Genomic DNA, 22,283 nt, shown 5'->3' with positions numbered 1-22,283 from the left:
CAATAATTAAGGAATACTAAACATCCCAATTTGATTTATGTCTGTAATAAAAGGACCAGCAGTTTATACATCAGAGGCGTCAAATCTTTCCAAGACATCGGTCTATTTAGGAGTTTCTACCATTTTCATTATAATAATATTGCAATGGGATAAAGTTGCAATTTGGGAAAGTATTCTGGGCCAGAGTTGTATTTTCTTGATTCTGATATCATTTCATAGTTTAGCAGTTGAACAACATTCTGGTGGAACAGTTTGGGTTTACAACTTTTCTTATTCATGACATTACACTCGGATTTTTTGTGATACTGTATGTCAAGTATGCATCTGTTAGGTTTTAGAAGAACATAGTCATGAGTACCCAGTGAACAGATTTCTTTCCCTTGAATTAAGCGTAGAATATTCATTATAACATAGTACATTCAATAAATTGTATGTATTTTCTAATTAGCATAAATTAACAGTTTTGTCTCTGGATGGAGACACTAGGAATGGATTTAATTTTTTACCTCCTTTCTTTGGTCTGGGATTTGTTTAATGAACATGCTTACTTTTATAATCAGAAAAAACATATATATTTGAAAACAATACTTTTTTTAAATCTTAAAAGAAAATTGATGTCATTGACCCTAGTCAAGACTGTTTTCCCAGTCTGTCCTTGAAAATAATTATGTTGGATAGAAAGGAAAGCAGAATTCTAAATTAAATCAAGACCATAATTGAGTTTGATGTGGCCGTCTTAACAACTACTGAATTTATAAATTCTATTCTTTTCAGTTGCAAATCAGTTTTTGAATGTCACTTAGATACTTCAGAAAAATGCATTTTTAAAATTTTTATATATTTATATTTTATAAATACACTGGGTTAAGGACTAGATTGGTTCACATTCCTTCTCTTGATTATACTATATATTTTTTCTCTTTCCTGACACCACTTAATAGTTACTTGAGTTTATGTTTCATCTTCTCTACCGATCTGAAAACCTGGAGCATGGACTTGTGCCTTATAAATTCTGACCTCATCTCCCACCACAGCACCTACCACAAGCCCTAAGGAATGAATGAGTGAATGAATGAATGCGATGCATATTATCTCCATTTTGAATCGCAGTAGATATGACTTATTGCAAGTAATAGTCAGCAATCATGGCCACTCTGTTATTCAGCACTAGCTGTAGGAAGGCAAAAGGGCACCTTTTAATGGAACACTGGAGCATTTGAGTAAATCTGTCATGGGTACTCTTACTGCCTTTGTAGAAATCTGACCTAGTTCCTCTTAAGTGAAAGAGGTTTCATGAAAAGTAACTTACTATAAAATCTAATTATAGACAAAGTTAGACCTTTAGGCTATTTAAAGTCAGTAATGGCAAATTTATGTTTCCTTTTTTTTTTTTTACCATAGTCATTCTTTTTTTTAATTAGGAAAATATTGAGTCTTGTTCCCCATTTCTAGCAAACTTATTTCTGTTACTGCTTTTTATGTATCAGAAGAATCTACATGGAAAAAAGTACTTGAAAATATATGCATTAATTATAACTGTTGGCATAATAAATTAAAAGCTTATTAATTTTGTTCAACCCATGTGTTTTAAGTGCTGCTACTACTAAAACCTATTGCAATTTTTTTGTAACCCACTGAACTTGATATTATTGTGCCATACAGAAGAAAACTGGATCATTTCATTTTGTGTAAAGGCGTACTGTTTTGCCATATGTACTTGCTTACATACATCTTCTTGTAAGCTATCAGCAGTATGCTTTTATTTCCTTTGGGAAGCTTAATATTTAAAATTGCATTATATCTTCATTAATTGAAGTACCTACAATAGAGCACATAAATAAACTCATGACTAGATAAATTGAGTTTCAAAATCTTGACGCTTATGCCATGAACAAATTTATTAAAATGCATTATTCACCTTATCTGAGAACTTGCTGTATAGCCCTGTTAGCCACAACTCACACAGTAATTTTTCACAGAACAGATGAATACTTGGAAAATGGCATTTTTTAAATGTTAGCACTTTGGTGTTGAGTTTGCTGAAACAATATAATTTGAGGGTTTAACAGAAGTTGCCTTGGGAGAGGTTCTTCATCTAATTCAAGTTACTAGAACGCCATGATGGTGACATCAGAAACAGATAGTGGGTGGGGAGTCCATGGGAATGATTAGCTAGACATGACCCCCTTGAGAGTGATAGCTGACTGCAAGCTGACTTCAAGTGGTATTTGAAAAAAGGAAACATACGTGGTTGTAATTAAAGGCATGTGACATTAGTAGGGTAGAGAGTAATCCTCTTAATATATTTTCATGTATTTTGCATTAAGATAATTATATCCCATTTTAATTAACATGCAAAGGAGTAAAAACATAACACTTGCCAAAAAATGGGTGGTAAATAAGAAAATTCAGGCCCTGGCCAGTGTGGCTCAGTTGGTTGGGCATCGTCCTATGCACCAAAGGGTTGCTGGTTTGATTCCTGGTCAGGGCACATGCCCAGGTTGGGGGTTCGATCCTCAGTTAGGGTACATATGAGAGGCAACCAATTGATGTTTCTCTTTTACGTCAATGTTTCTCTCTCCCTCTCCCTTCTTCTTTCTCTAAAATCAATAAAAACATATTAAAAACAGAACTACTTTTTTTAAAAAAAAATTCATTAAAGAATTGTGAACATGATTAAAGAGATGCATATTAATAAGGAAATTAGGGATGTTAAGCTTTAAGGAAAGAAGGCTAGAAGTGACTTGTTTTCAATTTTTTTATTTTTAAGACTATAGAATGTAGTCTTTTTTAAAAAATATATCTTTATTGATTTCAGAGAGAGGAAGGGAGAGGGAGAGAGAGAGAGAAACATCCATGATGAGAGAGTCATTGATCGGCTGGCTGCCTCCTGCACGCCCCCCACTTCTTTCTTTCTAAAAGAAGAAAATGGATTTGTGAAAAACCTTAAATGTAAGAGGCATAAAATGCTCAAAGGGCCTATGGAGGTAAACCTTGTACTGTTTGTTTATCCATGAAATTTTCAAGAAAAAATAAGTCTTCAAGCAGGATCTGTATTTCTTGAAGGTAGAGGGCTTGACCAGGTGATCAGTCAGTGTTTTGTGATTTAATAGTGCATTGCCTTCTTCAGAACCATAAATGATTCTTTGGGAGCTTGAAAGTTACTGATTATCCCTATAGCTGCGATATCTGATTTCATACCAGTCTCTGCTCTGGGCCCACTCTTACAAAGGATTGTTAGTTGTGCCTCATTCCTGTGAGATGATTACTTTGCCTTCTAGTCCTTAGAGACTCTAAACATAACTGTCAGCTTTTATAGGACTAAATTGTGTCAACACAGAGGCTAAATAAGGAACACTGCAATAACACAAAGAAAGAAAATCATCTCCATTAATGAATATTGCAACAAAATATGCCCATCCTCTTTTGGAACCACATTTTCATGTGCTGCAAATTTTAATCAGTGGTAGATCATGAAGGCCGCAGCAGTTATTTTTAGGGAAAAAATCTGAAGCTGAGCAGAGAGACACCACTCAGTGATACAGAAAAGTATCAGTGTGTGTGTACACACATACATATGTAGTCTGTCCTACATGTTTAAAATCTATGAAGAAAACCTATGCAGCTAACAAAGTGGATGTTTACTGTTTCTCTTTATAGGTGTGTCTTTATTTCCAGAAGGATTTGCAATATCAAGTTTAGGTTGTAGAAATATTTTTAACAAAGGTCTAATCTTTTTCCCCCCTTCAAATTCTCACCTGAGGAGTGAGGGTATTTTTTCCATTAATTTTCAGAGAGAGTGGAAGGGAGTGGGGAGGAGGAGAGAAAGAAACATCAATGTGAGAGAGACAACATCGATTGGTTGCCTCCCACAAGAGTCCCAGCTGGGGTGGGTATGGAACCTGCAACCCAAGTACATGCCCTTGACTGAGAATCAAACCCGCGACCCTCCAGTGTGTAGGCTGATGCTCTAACCACTGAGAGCGCTGGCCAGGGCAACAAAGGTCTAATCTAATAATTCCTAACTTTATCATAAAATAAAAATTCAGTCAGTATACGCAAGGATAAAAGTTTATCCAATAAAGTGCATTAATGTTATAAACCTACTCTTTAGGGAAATTTCTTGATTCTAATCCTTAAAATAATTCATAATGAAAATGTATTGTTATTTTATAATCATTATTTCCTATTTTAATGCTCTTTAATAAAACTGTAAACAAATTCTCTATTATTATTATCTACCTAGAAGCACCTAAAAGATTTTTGTTTTTAATATCCTAGTTAAGCTGTCCTATCTACTTCTCTTTAATTTTGTTATTGATCTACTTATATGAACCTTAGTCATCACCTGCTGTAACTTACCATTTCGTAAATGTATCAGTGTATCTCTTCCATTGCAGTCCAGATAGATCTTCATCTGACTGCAGTTTGAATACCTCCCAAAAGAGGAAACACATTACCAGTTCTGTCATTAGTCCTCCCTGGGTCCTGGGAAATTCTTCCTCCTATTGAGATAACTGATTTGGAACAACACAGCTTCCACAAAGCAAGCCAGCTCCCTCCCTCTTCCATTAATGGCCCTCAAAACATTTAAAGATATTTATCATGTCTGGCCTTAGCCTTTAATCTAAACATCCCCCAGTTCTTGCAACCGTTTCTCATCGGATATGGATTCCACACCACTGGCTAGCGTAGTCGCTCTCTTCTAAACCTACCATTGCTTGTCATTGTCCTTCTCAAAATGTATGACTAGAATTTAGCACACTGTTCCTGCTGCACTCAGCACCTAATATTGGGAGGCTCTTGTTTCTCATGAATAGACATAGCTTTTTCTAAGAAAATGAAGTGTAATTGTCTCCTGAACACTTCTCGTGCACAGTTGGCTGCTGAGCCAGTAGGCATCTATCATATTTCTTTAGATTTGTAGCGACTTGAGGACACAGTAAGTCCTATTTATTGTTCTAGCATAGTGGCTTACATATAATAGGCTCCTGATAAACGATTTTGAAGAAAGGCTTAGGCTAAAGTTTTCCTTGTTATATGCCTAAGCAATAATTTTTGGACCCATTTTGCATTTATCATGATTAAAGTTCATCTCTTTCTTTGTGACCTTTTGGTGCTCTATTTTTGATTCTGTCATCTGTCTTATGTGCAGTCACTTCCAGCTTTGTACTGAATACAGATTTGAGGAGCATGCCTGTTGTGCCAATACCATTGAATAAAAGAAATACCAAGCCTTGTTTGTTTTTTCCAATCTGATACAGAGGCTTGGTGGGAAACGTGCTAGATTCTCTAGGCCTTGATTATATTATTATTACCACTACTAACTCAAATTGTTCCTAAATAAGTCATTTTGACCTTCAGAACTTTGGTCATTTCATCTGTAAAACACCTTACCTGCCTCAAAGAGTTGATAGGATGATCAAATATGATAATATATTTGAAAGCATTTTCAAAAAATGTTTTAAAAGTTGTATAAGTTCAAGATTTGAAATTGTTCTTGTTATTGATGATGTCTTGAGAACCTCATTAACTGTTGAGTGGAAATAGTTCTTATTCTTAATCTGAAATTTTGTAATTTGTTCTATAACCATTCTTAATCTGAAATTTTGTGATTTGTTCTATAACCGCTACTCATCTAAGGTTTGAGTGTTTTGGTTCATAAAATATATTTATACAGGGCTCTGTTTCCCTAAAGTTTAGTAATTTGGTTTGTCATTGGGAGCAGGGTTGGCGGACCAATACTTGAAACATGTGCATTGTAACTGTATTTTGTGCTACACAGGACTTTGTTTTTTTGCAATTTAAGTTATAGGCCTGTGAATTGTATTAGCTTCTTTGAAAAAACTCTACATCAGCATTGTGTTTGTTCTGCTAAATTACCTTGGCTTTTTAATTGAAAGGCAGTTTGTTATAATTTTAGTATCAGTGCCATAGAAAGTCAGGAAAATACTTAATGATCATGTAGTTTGAACCCTCTCTGCGAGCAGGAAATTATCTTGTCTGCCTGACTTTTAATAGATGACATTCACCCACTAGATCTGCCAAACTAGTGTATAAAGACACTGTATCAGACTCTACACTGAAAATTCAAGTGGAAGTCAAATTCAGACTCTGAATAGTCAGCTTCTACTTTAGGCATGTCCCAGAACACTGGGGAGGAATATATTAAGTCAGTCCTGACAGCCACCTTTCCCCCATTCTGCTTATGAAGGCCTGAACTTAACCCGTTCCTGTGCAGATGACTTGGATTCTTTAGTTTCTACAATAAGAAGTGATTTCCGCATATCTTTTCTGTGTAAAACAACCTTTTGCTCATCATTTGTATAGTAATACAAGAAGCAAACACCAAGAATAAGAGAATTGAATGGAAATGCTCGCTTTTTTATTACTGGCCTCTGAAGTTGTGTTATTCATCACGGCACATTTTCCCCGTGTATAGCAGGAATTCTAGTAAATGAAGTGGAAATGTTTATGCCAAGGCTCCTGCACCAGGATTGGGTTATGTGGCTCCCAGGGGTGGACATTGATGTGTCAGTGAGCTAACAAACTTGCATGAAGTGGAGTTGAATCAGCTACCAATTCACTATTTTATTACCAATGAAATTTCTCTTTTTATTTTGTTAAATAGGTAAGATGTACACATAGTAAAAAAGTCAAATACAAAGAGTAGATAAAGGGTATACAATGAAAAATATCTCTCTGTGGACCCCCCAATTTCTCTTTCTAGAGGTAACCCTGAATGTCAGTTTCTTGGGTATTTGCCCAGAGAATTCTATACACTTACAAATGTGCATGTATCCTTTTAAAAATATAACACTTCTGCACCTTTTTAACTTATATATCTTAGATGTCCTTAATATCAGTACATACAAAGTTAATTCATTTTTAATGGTTGCATAATGTAACTTTATTTGGAGGCTTGATAAAATTTTTAACAGCCAACCTCCTGTTGGTAGCCATTTAACTTGGTTTTAATATTTTCATACTACAAACAATGTTTCAGTGAGCCTGCTTTATATGCTTTGACCTGCATAGCTGTAGGATAAATTCCTAGATCTGGATTGCTGGGTCAAACAGTGTGCATTATTTATTTTGATAGACATTTTCAATTACCTACCAGAAGATGAACTATTTACAGTTCCGTCAACAAAGTTTAATCACAATAAAAATTTTATTTTTCCAATGACAAAGATTTTCTCTTCCCTTCCCAGAATTTAGATACCTAAGAAACCAAAATCAGAAAATTTGTAATGAGCATAAAATGAAGCCACGGGAGCTGCATGGCCATGAGGGGTTTTCAGACAGGGCCGCTGCTTCACCAGGCTCTCCTCTGAGACATCCCATGTCTTGCTCTCCCGCTCTCTCTTTCCCTCTCTTTTTTGTATCATGATTGATAAAAATCAATGAATTTAAATCTCTCTTTTCAAGATTCCATACCAATAGATAATCCCTTTTCATTTTGTCATCATCATTACATTAGCATTCTTTTTTTTTACAATGTGCAATTATTCTATTACATACAGATTATGATTATTTTGTAGGTATTACATTTTAATTTGGTGATTGCACATTACATGTGAGGGTATATTTCCTGCAAAAATATAATATCAAAAGGATTATTTCCAATGGAAAAAAATGTCCTTGGGTAAGGATAAGAAAAAAAAAGGATTATTTCCAAATATATTTCCTAAAAAATGGTAAGTCTGTCACTGGTTTATGAATTCTTACTTAGAAGTAGCACTTTCTGGTTCTTAAGGGTTTGCTTTTTCCTGTCATTTATTTCAGTGTTGTCTTATTTTAAACTCCTAAGCTCGTCTGTGTTTGGGTCAGCAGCCATCTCTCCTCTGATTACTACTGACTGACCAATAAATTATTACAAAGTGTCTTGTAGATAGAATATTCTGTAAAAGCTACCAGTGATGTTCCATCCCTCGATTTCCTAACGGGCCACTAGTGAGTCATGTGTTAAGTAAAAGTGTTGATTGGTTTACGTGATCTATGTCTAATAAATATACAGTGAGCATGGGGTGTGAGGTTTTGTTGTTTCTAGGAATCTCTTGACAGTTACTTCATGATTAAATGGTATTTATTGTAACTGTTAAATGCTTCCCATTTAATTCCGTGCATAATTTGGGCCCTGCTTTAGCCAGCAGTACGTTCTTAATTCGCTGTCATCCTTTGTGTTCTATTTCATGTATCATCTACGCAAAGAAAGTCAGCGTAACCACCGGCTAGTTATGTTATTAGAATGCACTAAATATTTCATAACCCTGAAAGGCCAGTATAACTGGAAGAGGAAATGGGAGTTGAGGTTAATTGGAGAAATTCTATTAGAAAACAATGGATATTTTTTTACCCCTTCAACAATGTCTCAGACTGTTAATTATTGTAATCAGTATGATAAATTCTGGTAATTTGCTATGTTTTATGAATAATACATAACAGATTTAGGACAACTCCCTCACTTTCTGTAGTTCCTGTATAGAAATTTTTTATTTTTATTAAAAATATTTCCTGGTAACCTTAACCTTAGAACAAATTCTACTCATTATCACTAGTAAGTACGATATACTTATTAGTCTATAGGAGATGTGTTTTAGGTTTCTAAATAGGATATCATTTTTTCCTCATTGGTTCTGTTTTTGCCTTCAAATTAAAATTTAAGAAGGTTTGTATGCAGGCAGTGGCAAATGATATAACTGTTTGGAGTGGGGTGCATTTCTCTAAACTTTTCTTCTAAGAAAAATAATAATGTCCTTATTCAAAGATTTCACTACAGAACAGGGTCAATAGGCTTTTTATTGGCTAATCTGGGATTCTAACTACTATTAATTATACATTTCTGGTTGAAAATTTTTTGTGTTCCAAAAAAGTTGCAAATTTTAAAACAACAGTTGACACAAAACTCATTTCAAAATTAAAGATTAATTCTATTTTAAGTGTTTCTTCTGGAATTGCATACTGAATAATTTTTATTTTGTACTTGAGGGTTATTATTAACCAGTCTCTTTAAATATGTAATTTTCAGTAATACATAATGTTTCTTTATTCTTAGATCTTAAGTTCTCTTTGAAATTATAGAATGAGTTTAGATTTCAAATTAAGTTGCTATATTTTATCTCTCTGTTTGCTGGGAGTATATGACTAAGGGGAAGAATCTCTTTAATTATATTATTATGGTAAAATTGTTTCTGTGCTTTGGAATAATCCACCAAAAAGATAAAGGAAATAAAATGGTAGTTATCCAGCAACAAAAGCTTTCCCATCTGCTCACCTGAGCAAAGGGCTGACGGATGTGATGCTTTGTCAAACTTTATCAACTGTCATTGAAAAGAGATGAAATTGTAAAGTCGATACTTACAGAAGAGAAGACCCGGAGATCTATCTGCTGTGACTCACTGCTGCTGCTGGGAAACTGAAATGTTTGTGTCTTTATTTCAGTGACGTTGTACGCCTCCTGTATTCTCCTGGGAGTGTTCTTGAATAGCACTATACCTATATTTTTTGAGCTTTTTGTGGAAACTGTCTACCCAGTTCCAGAAGGAATTACCTGTGGAGTTGTCACTTTTTTAAGTAATATGTTCATGGGAGTACTTTTATTTTTTCTCACATTTTACCACACAGGTAAGAAATTTGACTTTTTGTTTACTACCTAAATATGGTATGAGAGGGGGTTTGTGGCACTGCTGTATAGGGAGTTTATATGGAGCATTTTCACTAAGGCCAATTACTTGAGTTGAGCTTTTACAGGCTAATAAAAGAAAATACCTTCAGGTGTGTGTTTTTTTTTGTTTTTGTTTTTAATGCATCAAGTTTAAGTAGCTCTACATAGTCAGTGCAGGTACAGAAGGTTGAAGTTAGAACCCAGTGGTACACATTTGAAGAAGAGGGAAATTCTCCCTAAAGAGGAAGGGATGGGATCCTGAACCCAAGTGGAGGAGTTTGCCTTGGACAAAAGGAGATAAGAGAGAAGGCAGCGACAATAGGCACAGAGGCAGACAGCTTTGCTGGGCAGAGTACTGAAGGATTTCACTCTTAACGGCATCGCCATTCTGCTTAGAAGCCAGTTCATCTATTAAGAGCTGGTGAGAAGAAAGTGGAGAATGGGCTTCAGGAGAGAGTGAAACTTTCAGATAACCTTGGAGGGGGGGGCGGAGGCGCTGCGGGGACAGCTGGCGAGGTCGCTGGGCATGCTGAAGGCTGGCTCACTGGTGCGGGGGCCCGTGGGTTTGTGCTGGTTCTGTTTTACACAGTTGTTTGCTTCTCTCTGATATTCTCTCTTCTGTACACAAATTCTGTTTTACTATTTCAGAAAATTTGGACATAATTATTTAGGATTTTTTTTCATGTTAAAATAAGAACTTATACTTGTGACTCTTGAATATAAAGTTTTTATTAATTTCTACGAGATTTATATCCCATTTTATTTCTCATCTTAATCTAATATCACTACCCTCCCCCCGCCAGTTGCTGTTCTCTTAACTACTCATCAAATACCAGTAAATTTGGATAATTTGTACACTGAAGAATCTGTAAGATTCAAATGTAGGAAATACTCTAAAATGTGATGCTCCAAGAGGCCTAATTGTTTATAGGAAACTTTCTGACAAGCTTATAATTGAAACAGTAACCACAATAACCTGCTTAATTGGAAAATAAAATTTTGAAACTTTAAAAACTGACAAAACAGAATTTGCCCTGGGTTTCGGACAACTTTGGCTTAGTACTTTCACCTTACAGCAAAAAACATACAAGTGATATATTCATTTCTAATTATAATTAACAACAAACTAGATTATTTCTGTCAATCAGCAGTGCAGGTAAAGTTGGTTTTAGCTTTGCTAAACTTGATGTATGCTGCTTGGTTTACCAAATGAAGGAGATTGATACTAATGAAATCAGACCACTCTATACTATCCTGGAAACATGTGTTTCCATTAGGGAAAATGCCGTCACCACGTGTTGGACTAAGGTGTTTGCTTCCAGTGAGTTTTCTAAACAGAATCATCTAATAATTATTACATATCAGCTTTAATCTTCTTCAGTTATGTCACAGTTGCAATTAAGAGGCTCAGTGCCTCTCTTTTGCCTGGTAAAGTATCAGAGATGGCTGTGTTGCCCCTTTGGGTGACAGAAACAATTTTCCAGCTCATGGGCACAGGTTTGTGAGTGATCCTTGCAGCCTAGTAGAGTGTGCTTTTTCCTGTCTGCTGGAAATAGAGTTTTGTCTTCTCAGTATTTAAAAGCAACAGCAGATGCCAGATAATGTTTCCCCCCAATAAACCTCCTGAGTGCAGTCTCTAGACTGTAACATGTATTTATTGATCGGTTTACGGCAGCGAATAGCCCTACACTGTCTGACTGGGAGAGCCCAGTGCACTCCTGACCATTTTCCTTGGCCAGCAGAGTGTCTCTTGTCACTCCCCTAGGTCCAGCTGCCGCTTTCAGTTTGTTCAACAGAGACTGGCATCGGACGTGAATTAACTAGAACTGACATCAGTCAGTGCTCGCTCATTCTGCAAATTCATAGTGACCAGATGCAGGCAAATATTTTGGGTTCTTTCGCGTGGGTGGCAGAAGAAAACACTTAGGACCATTTCTGCTACTTCCTGTCTCTGTATAATCAAGGGTTTATCTAGATAGGGCCAAAAGCTTCCCTCCTTTTGGTTGGTTTCTGATCACAGGTTCTTATACATATCTGTGTAGATGTTAAAAGTTTCTGCCTAAACTCCATGATTATTGTGAAAAATGAAATTTTAAATAATAGTTCATTTTAATCCAACAAGGTGATTTTCAGGAGAAAAAAAAATCTCAGCACATTTTGACATTTTAGAGAGTGAATGGGAAGATACGTGTGAAAGAGCCCAGATGAGGGCATACTGGCACTCACCACATGTTTGTTCTGTTTCCTTCTAGAGAATTAGCTGGTTAGTGTTAGGAATTTAAATATCTAGGCTTCTGTTTTGAAGAAATGCTTTTATATGCTTGTTTGTGAGTGTGTTTACTGAATACACATGAACATACCCCACATCTCTCTGAGACTAAGGTCATCAGAACTCACTCTGAAAACTGTGCTGATATTCTTTCATGTAGGATTAATTGATGTTGTCCCCGAAGTCCTGCAGCAGAAGCCCGCATGCCTTAGAACTGAGGTGTGATGATACAGAAATTGCAAATCTGAAAATTCTGTAAAATGATTTCCTAAAAATATCTTTTAGTGCCACGGCCTAGTACCTTCAATATGATACATTGAATTCCCTTCCACTAGAGCCAGTGTTCAAGTGTCATAATTTAGTCATTTTCAAACTTGAAAAACTCAACCAGAAGTTGTTATATGTCAGAATTCAACTAGTTGCATGGTTGGAAGGCCAATTTTTTAATCATCCTAAAAATCTTTGTTTTTTTAGGTCTCTTCTCAAAGAAGTAGTATACTTCCTGACCAGAGTTTTATCTCCCACCATGTGCTATCTCATAGGTGATTGTATCAGACAGGTTTTCAGGGCTGCACAGACTGACCCACAGTGAGCACATTAGATTCGCTTGCTGAGCAAGGCTCCACTGGGGATTTGCTTTCAGATCGTGGCCATCGCCACCATTGACAACGAATGTCACGCAGGCTCTTGTACCGATGCACTGGCTTATTTGGAGCCCTGGGTCACAGGGTCTCCCATGTCCTATTTTGATTCTGCCAGGATAGTGTCAGAAGTTTCTTAGAGTTTTTCTGACTTGGCTTTTTCATGGTCTCTCTTAAAAAAAATCATTACATGCTCCCTAATATAAGCATATTTGTAAAACTCAGTTGCTTCCTCTATTTGCTTTGAGAATCTCGGCAAGTTAGTTCAGACAGCACAGTGATGCTTTACTCTTAATAACTGCACTTAGAGAACCAGTTTGGGAATGCTGTTATATTCTTTATATGCCCTGAAATGTGTTCCAACATTCTATTTTATAGTTCATAACTTATTCTGAAGTTTATATTATCTAGGTTTTTTGTTTGTTTATTTGTTTGTTCTAGAAGCTCTGCAGCTGGTTTTGGCTAAAAGCATTAAAGTTGTTTGTTTGTTTTTTTACCTCAGTCCTTTCATTCTGAAGTAGCTAACCATGAATCTGAGGCTACATTGTGACTTAAAAGATTCAGGGGCCTGGCTGAGGTGGGAGGCATTGACTAGCAGTTACCAGAACAGCTTCCACAGATGTGGACCAGTGAGAAGTATTTTTATATCTAAGGAGGAAAAGAATGCATTGTGTGTAATGGTCAGATCTGTTGGCTAATTAACGTGGAGGGAAGGGAGCAGGGTGTTCCACTGTGTGTAAAATCATGATGTCAGCTGGCTCCTCTCAAATGAGAATGGAGACAGCTTTGCTAAGTCATCATGATTCTGGTTGAACCACCAAAGAAAAATAGCAGGTTGGTTCTGGAGGGTGGTATCTGGGACCAGACAGGTCCCTGAAGGCGGTGGGAACCGAAAGCATGGCATCATTGAAGGGAAAGAGGAGGTGGAAAGTATAACGGTGCTCCTGGAAGAAAAGGTGAGGGGGTAAGCAAAATCCTAATTAGTTCAGTCCCAGCAGAGCGTCACCATTGGCGCACAGCCCCTCTCCGAGGGATGTGTAGCACCTGTCCAACCTGTCAGTGGGCAGAGAGAGTCCCAGCTTACAGTGAGCATAATAAATGACAGAGAACCAGCAGGGACATAGCGGCAAATTCTGGAGCCTTCGAGTATGGATTTATATTTTCTCTAGTTAAGGATAAAGGGAAGGAATGTTAGGAAACTGCTCACTTTAAAAGATTTAAAGGGTAAGAATAAGAAAATTCAGTGGATCAGGATTGTGTTGGCTCAATTACGGCATATGAGACCAGGCTCCGAGGGGCTGCAGTTGACTTTGCTGCTTCTAAGTCAAATGACGCTTTTAAACAAACCATTTCCTGCTTGTTAGGGCACCTACATTGCTGTTTATGCGAGTGGTTTCCAGGGGGAAACCGGGCAGATTCCTGTCTCTGACCTTTTGCTTTCTGAAAAGGCAAAGAATTTCAAAGCACAGTTAGCAGACTGAGCCACGTGAACTTCCTAAGGTGGACCTGACTTTTCAGAGAGCAGCATGATAGTAAAAATGAACCAACCAACCGTGACACTGAAGAGCAGTTGGGAGGCATGTTTAAAAATTTCACTCGAACCCAGGTAGAGGGAATAATTTACAACTCTGATAAAACAAAAGGCCTGCTCTGGCAGTGACTGAGTTTTGCTTAGTCTTGACAAAGTTTTGCTTTGGCAAACACTCGCCTAGGTTTATGAAGAGCAAGGACAAGTTGGCTGTTGCTGCACGTGTGTTTTGTTCTAGCTCCACCTAAAACACAGCTGAAAATTTGGCCTTAAAAGCAACATGCTCACTACAAACAGTACGCTGTTGTCATGGTCTTGCTGCTTTTTCTCTTCTTATTTTTTTACTGGTTCTTTTTGCCTGTTAAAATTATCATCAGGAATCCAGAAGCTATAATATAAATACAGAAAACGCCCAGTGTGTCATTTCAGGGAATATCAGAATAAAGGCAAGATCCCAGAGGTCACAGCCTCTCTGAGTAGATTATATCTAATACAAGTAAAGCACAGAAAACACCTTTGCATGAAAATATCACTGAAATATGTCTTTGTTACGTGCCAGATAATAGCATGCCTCACTTTTAAAACGTAGAAATTGAGAGGTGGAGAGGCGACTTTTGTGAGCATATTACAGGGGGAAAAAGGCATTTCAGCACCTTCTCTTACCAGTTGGTTTTTGGATTTCTATTCCTGAGCATAAATCGCTCTTTTAGCCGTATGAATTATGGATCAAACTGAAGCAGCAGTGTGGAAATCTTCAGGATGATTTTTGAAGATTAGGGCAGTATTAGCATTCTATAAAACTACAAAGGGAAAATATAAACCTATAGCAGTGCCCAAAGAAAAGATGTACCAGGGAACTTCTTTACCTCCCTTGCTGGTTTTTTTGCATTGAAACTGCTAAATGGATATTAAACTAGAGAAGTTATCCGCTGCCACTGCCACCAACCGCTTTATGCCACTTCTGTACCCAGAGCCTCAGGATTGACTGGGAAGGAGGTGAGGGTGGAACGCTGAGCAGATGCGTAGCTCAGAGGCCACTGGGGCTGGAGGAAACAGAGGCAGCTAGGTCGGCTGGTGTGGATTCGCAGCAGGCGGCCCAGCGTTGGCCTGCGAGAGTCCTGAATTCAGGAGCAAGCCTTTTTGAAGAAGCATGTTCTTGATTCCACTAAGTCAGATCAGAACAGAATTGTGTGTTGAGATGATTCTTGTGGGTTTGCTGGTAATTGGTATTGTACATAACTATGATGCTGGTAGGAAAAAAAGACTAGAAAGAAAGAAGCCAAAATATTCATAGTAGTTTCTCTGAGGGTAGAATTATGATTAATTTTTTTTATGTTTTACTTTATTTTTTATATATTTTCTCATCTGTTTTACAGTGAACAACTACTTGATGTTTTTGCTGAAAATTAGATGTTTCTATCCAAAAAAATGTGTTATCTCCAAGTTCAAGTGATTTTCTTATTTGTCTTTCTAATCTAGCAGCTATTTCTAAGCAAGGACAAGCAAGAGGGTGAGAGAGAGCACTAAAAATAATTAACGAACTGACACTTAAAGGGATTGATTTTTTTTCTTTGACCTTAATAGATTTTTTTTTTTGCCACCAAAATCAAGGTGGATTAAATTGATGAAAAGTTATTAACGGTACTGGTTAAAACTATTCCACATGAAAGCCCTGTAATCTATTATATGCATCACTTAGACTCCAGACTGTCACTATGTATTGAAAGCTAGTTTCCAGGCTTTCCATGGCGTGTTTGTCATAAGTGCTTTTGAATGCAGAGCAACCTGCTCCCAGCATCTTACAGGTGGCTCTGCTGGTGACACACGAATGCTTATAACTGCGTGTTTTTTTGTCTTACAGAGCTGTCTTGGTTCAACTGGTGCCTTCCCGGGTCGTGTTTTCTCAGTCTCCTCCTCATTCTGTGCTTCAGGGAATCCTATGACAGACTCTATCTTGACGTGGTTGTCTCAGTGTAATAGCACAGACTCGAAGGAGTTTACAGAGAGACTGGAAATCAATACTGCATTCTGCACGTTTGCTCGGAGTTGCAAACTAACAGGATAAAAAGGAGAAGACAGAAACTTCATTCAGAGGTTTTGTGAGGTTACTGATGGTCACATTAATTTAATTACTACTAAGTAATAATAATGTGGGACTTGAGTGATAATAGGGGATTTAAAAACTCTATAAATGGCATGCCTGTGCCTGATGCCAGGGCTGGCAGTGTGATGTCTTACACACAAGGCACTACCTAAATAATTCCCTCTATGTTCTGTGCCAGTGCTAAACTACTGATTGGTTCATTGTTTTTATGAAAAGAAATAAAGGGTGTCTATCACATGAAGATAACTGCTTCCCTAAGCGACGTATCAGGCCAGGAAGAAGGCCACTAACTTCTGAAGAAGTTTAAGCCTTATATCCGATTTTAATTATACAATAGCCAAGAGGTGTGTCCATGATAGAAATTAGCCACATGTACACTACATTTTTTCTAATAAAGCCATTTGTTGTATGACTCCTTATTTTTAATTAGATCAGAAACCTCTGGCCATCTTTGTTATGGTGATCAAGCACTTTCCAGTGACTGCAGAACACATTCCTTGTGTCTCAATCGTACCCTTGTTTCTGTGAAATACAGTTTCATCTTTTAGGCTCTTAAATAATTATATTAAAGGTGACTAAGCGTTTAATGTAGTCCCATTAAAAGTTTTATGACAAATGTAATTCTGTTCTGATACAGCACTTTGTTAAAAGAGAAATGACGAATCACATAGAATATTCTGTGTCATATATATATATATACACACACACATATATATGTATGTATATAGTGGCATGGGATATAGTCCAGCACCAGCTATTTACAGGGGTTATATTTTATTAACTGACCCTTTTTTGAAAATAACAATTTATAACATTGAAACTTCTGTTAATTATATTCTTGTATTTCAATTTCAATTCAGGTTGTAAAATATTCAGTTCTATGTGGAGTCAGTGTATTTGAGAGGGCAGTATTTTGCCAGGACTGGTTTTTTGTCTAAGGATGATAGCTTTGTAAAAAAGTAACAGTAGCACATTGAACAGCTCTCAGACATGTATTTCACTAGACATAAAATACACTGTGGTGGGATTATGATTATTACCACTATTCACATTTACATAATTCCCCTCACACAGAAAAACCAAACGTTTCCCCCTAAAGTCAAGAATAATACTTTGCCTTCATTATTCTCAGCTTCATTCAACCTTCTCTCCTTTTTTCCTCATGTGAAATTGTGTCTTCCTTGTCAACTAAATATAACTTTCATTTGTCTTTTTTGGGCAGACAGAGTGCAAGCCAGCTCCTCTGATAGCCAAGGCAGTGAAGTGTGTTCAGGAAAGCTGGTCAGCGCTTAATTCTCCTCATCTCTACACGCGTGCACATGCCGTCTCCCATGCGGAGTCCCAAGTACGCGCCCTGCCCCCTTAGTAAGTTCAAGGCTATTCATTAACTCACCTCCATCCTAGAGGAAGATTCCGTTACTGCTGAGCCTTCTTCCAAGATCCTAAATTGTGCAACTTGGGAAGTAAGAAAACCCTGAAATTGAACATCTGTGAGTCACCTTTAAGTCCTCTCCCTTTTATAACCACTCTGCTGACTTAGCAGCAAGAAACAAAGGAACTAAGGAAGTTGCTAAAAAGTGGAAGAAAACCCATGAAAGCTAGGCGTGCTTCCAATGAACTCTATCATCCTTCTTAAATAAAAATAAAAGGAAACCAGAATTCTTAAAGATGATTGAAAGCCTGCCACTAAGGATATCAGTAGTTCATGACCCAGATGCTAAAATAACCACCAGCCCTTCTATTTAGAAAGAACACAGAGAGAAGGATTATTAAGTATTTGGTTTTAGTCAGAACTATTGTGTTTGAGGACGTTGCTGTATAAAATTTTGCTGTAATAAGGCTTCTGATATAGAATATTTTCATTATGATTAATTATAGTTTTAACACAAAGAATAACACTTTAAAAATATTACCTAAACGACTAATTAGTTCAAAAACATCTCGAGTGGGTAGTGATGAAAAATTCTTGCATGTGCCAAACACCAACTACTGTTTTTAGCATACGAGAGATGAGATGGGTCCCTCTGTCTCGTTTATACCCACTTACTGCTCCAGCAGATCATTGTTCTAATCACAAATTGCAGCTGTTTTAAGTGATCACAATTTCATATATCAAACCTGATAGGTAGAGAACCAAAAAGCTTTGGGGTGGGGGAGGATTACACACTATTTACCTGAATGTTCCCAATCATATTTTTTTCTCCTTGTTTTTATTTCTAGCATGCATTAAAATAGGCCGGTTGCTATCTTTGCACTTTCTAAACAAATGTTATAGAGTCCTAATGAAATTTTATAACTGAAAGAAATCTTAATCTTCCACTAACCCAACCCCTCATTTTAGAATTTGTAGAAACAACCCTGTAGAGGTCAAGGATCTTGCCAAAGGTCACAATCCTAGTTAGTGACAAAAGGAAGGCTAAAACCCACATCTTCTGACTCCCAAAGCACCTTCCTCCTACCTCACAGAATTACAGCTTAATTTAGACACTCAGGGATATTCATGGACACTCTTCCATGTTCAGAAACAATGGGGCTTAAAAGTAAACTGCCATTTTTTGGTGTGGGAAGTACAGGGATTGAATTGAGGTGATTATTTGGTTTTTAAATAAAATCATCCTGCTTTCTTCATCACTCTCTAGTTGGTGCTCTGACATCTCTAAGTCTTAGCCTGCAATGACATGATATAAAAAGGTTCTGATGAATAATCCATTCCTCAGAAACCAAGTCAACAGCATTATCAATTGGTAAGGACTTGTTATAGTCTGAGTTCCCTGTGGCTTATCAATGAATACTTCACAGTCTTTGGGAAGAAGCATTTTTTAATAGGGTTCACAGTGGCAGACTAGGAACAAGACAGTTACACACAGATGCATTTCACTGCAGGTTGGAAGTAATAAAAAAAGGGGATCCATACAAATATAATTTTGTGTACTTAAGCATATATGACCTAAGGGCCAAATTTTATTATGGATCACATATTCATGTTTAATTACTGAGAATGTTTACAGCTTGTTTTTTAGGAAGCCCTTCTAATGAAGGATTCAAGCTAAGAGATTTTAAATTTAAGAGGTTAAATTTCCATCTACTTATCTTTTAATTAGTTTTTGTTACTATTATATTTCCTAAAATCTAGGCATTTATCTTGCTGTTTGCATAAGTACAAGCTTCATTTTATTTATTTTTATTATTTTTATTATCTTTACCTGAAGGTGTTTTTTCCATTGCTTTTTCAGAGGGGGGGGGCGGGGGGAGAGAAAGAGAGGAGAGAGAAACATTGACATGAGAGAGACACATTGATTGGTTGCCTCCCACACACTCCCCTGACCAGGGCTGGGGATCCAGGGATGGAGCCTGCAACTGAGGTACATGCCCTTGGCCAAATCGAACCCGGGACCCTTCAGTCCTCAGGCTGACACTGTATCCACTGAGCCAAACTGGCTAGGGCACAAGTTTCATTTTAAATTCAAGATCAAATACAAATGCATAGTAAATTTGCTTTAAATTAATGTTAACAGCCACATTTAATTTTACATTTGTCCCTGAAATAATAAATATAGGAATTACTATGATTATACCATATTATCAAGCAAGTACAAAAGCTGTGATATGAAGAAAGTGCCATATTTAAAAAGAAATATATAGAAAACTGAGAAAATTTCATCAGACCTGTTTGACCTAAATATAGGAAAAATAGAACTCTACTGTAATTTGAAATTATGCAGAAAGGAAAAAGATAAAGCTTATTTTCATACTGTCAAACAGCTTGCTAGTCTGTTAGGAAATACAAGCAGCATTTCAGGGGAAGTGTTGGGCCACCCTAGAGGAGCAAACCTTGGCAGGCAGGGAGCCTTGGGCGTTCCCTTCTACCAGCATCCCTTGGGTAGGATGTTTGTGCTCAGTAGAGGTGAGCTGCTTGCTCAGCAAGCGGACATCATGCTGGCCACCCTGAGCTCTCATTTCCTTTCAGGAGTTCTCCCAGCTCCGCCGGGACCTCAGAGTTAGGAGGGAACTAATGCCAAGGCCCTTGAAAGTGTCACTTCTCGCCATTGGATGGGGATAATAGAGGCTGCAGGCAGAGAGCACAGGCAATCTCTCCCCTGAACCATGCTTTTTATAAACAATTTAAGTTTGTCCTGGGTCAGGACGGAAACAACATCAGCCTCCTGTTGAACAGTTTTGGGGGCTCTCCACTTGTCCTTGTTGCCTTGTACCTCTGCTTTCTGAACCCTCGCATGATCAGCCCTCAACTCCATCCGGGAGGCTCCTTGAGCTGACTTCTTAGCTCAGGCTTCTCCACTTCCTTGAGCTGACCTCCTGGCACAGGCTTCTCCACGCCCTCAACCCCTCCCTCAGCTCCGAGGCAAAAGCCCAGGCTCAGTCCTGACTGGTGGTAGACCTCCCTGTCCTGAACAGGATGCTAACATCCGAACATACATAAATGTAGGTACTCCAGAAAGATTTAGCAGTTCTCATGGCCAACTCATATAAATCATGACTGTTTTCCTGAAATGAGAAATACAAATTTCTATACTTGTTATTTGTTGCATTTTAGAATATGGATGCCATATTGCCTTACATTGTCTTTCTGTTGCGCTTTGGAACCTGGTAGGCCTCAAACAATAACTTCCCATCTCAGCCCTAACTGAAAAAGAGAGCAGAAAGTTATCCCGCCCCAGCTGCTCTGTTCATTTCAACAAGGGAGAATTAAAATTAAAATAAATTTTAAAAGACAGAAACAAAGCACAGAATTCATTTCAGCAACTTTGGTAAAATGATTTTAAAAGAAATGAACACGTCAAACTGTTTTAGCTCTAAACATGCTGGGCTTGCTACATCGCGAGGCTTAGGGCTCCAGAGGGATTGCCAGGGGATCCACTCACATCACATGCTCTCAAGGTTCCTTCCTGGGAGGCTTCTGCTGTCTTAACCAGAATGACTTGGAGACACTTTCAATTCACCTTAGTGTTAGAAAATGATACTTCTTTAAGAAATTACAGTTTAATTTGGACTTCCTCTAATTCAAATTGGCTATCTTCCTATTTTCCCAGAAAGATCATAGAATCAAAAAGATGATCTAATCCAACCACCTCATTTTGTAACTAAATAAATAGAGAACCTGTTAAGTTAATGACACAGCCAGGGTTTAGCAGGTCACCCGACTCTTAGAGTGGTACTTTTTCCATAAATGATCAATGTGTTAACCAGGAGTAAATTCTTATAAGTAATTTTTTTTTCACTTCTTTTACACTTTTGAAAATTAAACAAGAAATATATGAATGTATACTCCTTATAAAATATTTAGTACAGAAGTATAAAGTGAATTCTATAAACAAGTGCTGGCCAGTCCATTCTCTCCAGAGGTAATCTCTAAGAAGACTTTCAGAAATCTTTCTAGTTATATACATATGTATAAAAACTCAGAGGGGATTTAAAATTAAGTAATCTCAGGAACTGTTCCTTAGATCATGTTGGCATTAACTTTGAGCAGAAGCAGGGGTTTCTGAGGTCCTTATTTGTCTCCCCAGTGAGTCTATCCAGTGTAGCAGCGGTTAATATTTAATAACATTTCACAGGCCTGGTTATGTACCATCAAGCCTCTATCACATTCTAAAGTTGAAAGGTGAATTCCAATATGCAATATTCTGTTTTTCTTTTGGGAAATAAAGCTTCTGTTTTTAAATTTTTAAAAAATATATCTTTATTGATTTCAGAGAGAGGAAGGGAGAGGGAGAGAGAGAAATACAAACATCAATGATGAGAGAATCGTCATTGATCGGCTGCCTCCTACACGCGCCTGACTGGGGGTCGAGCCTGCAACCCAGGCATGTGCCCTGACCGGGAATCGAACCGCAATCTCCTGGATCCTAGGCCAACACTCAACCGCTGAGCCCCGCCCGGTGGGGCAAGCTTCTGTGTTTTTTTGTTTTTTTGTTTTTTTAAATATATCTTTATTGATTTCAGAGAGAGGAAAGGAGAGGGACAGAGAGAGATAGAAACATCAATGATGAGAGAGCCATTGATCGAGCCCGCAACCCGGGCATGTGCCCTGACTGGTAATCGAACCCCGATCACCT

At 37.5% G+C, this 22,283-nt stretch overlaps 1 protein-coding gene across 1 annotated transcript in view; it reads left to right on the top strand.

Annotated features, from left to right (window-relative positions):
• Positions 1-16,621, top strand: part of SLC49A4 (solute carrier family 49 member 4) — a gene marked incomplete at its 5' end in the record, with an annotated part of 54,177 nt that extends 37,556 nt beyond the window's left edge. Inside the window, 2 exons of the mRNA XM_081138338.1 lie at positions 9,445-9,627; positions 15,967-16,621. Of these exons, the coding sequence (XP_080994464.1) occupies positions 9,445-9,627; positions 15,967-16,082 (299 nt within the window). The 3' untranslated portion in view covers positions 16,083-16,621. The remainder of the gene's footprint in view (positions 1-9,444; positions 9,628-15,966) is intronic.
• Positions 16,622-22,283: the final 5,662 nt, after the last annotated feature.

The sequence above is a fragment of the Miniopterus schreibersii genome, assembly GCF_964146895.1.
Source record: "Miniopterus schreibersii genome assembly, chromosome: 5".
Classification (NCBI taxonomy): Eukaryota; Metazoa; Chordata; class Mammalia; order Chiroptera; family Miniopteridae; genus Miniopterus; species Miniopterus schreibersii.
The sequence above is the reverse complement of the archived record's forward strand: the minus strand, read 5'-3'. Positions and strand labels throughout refer to the sequence as shown.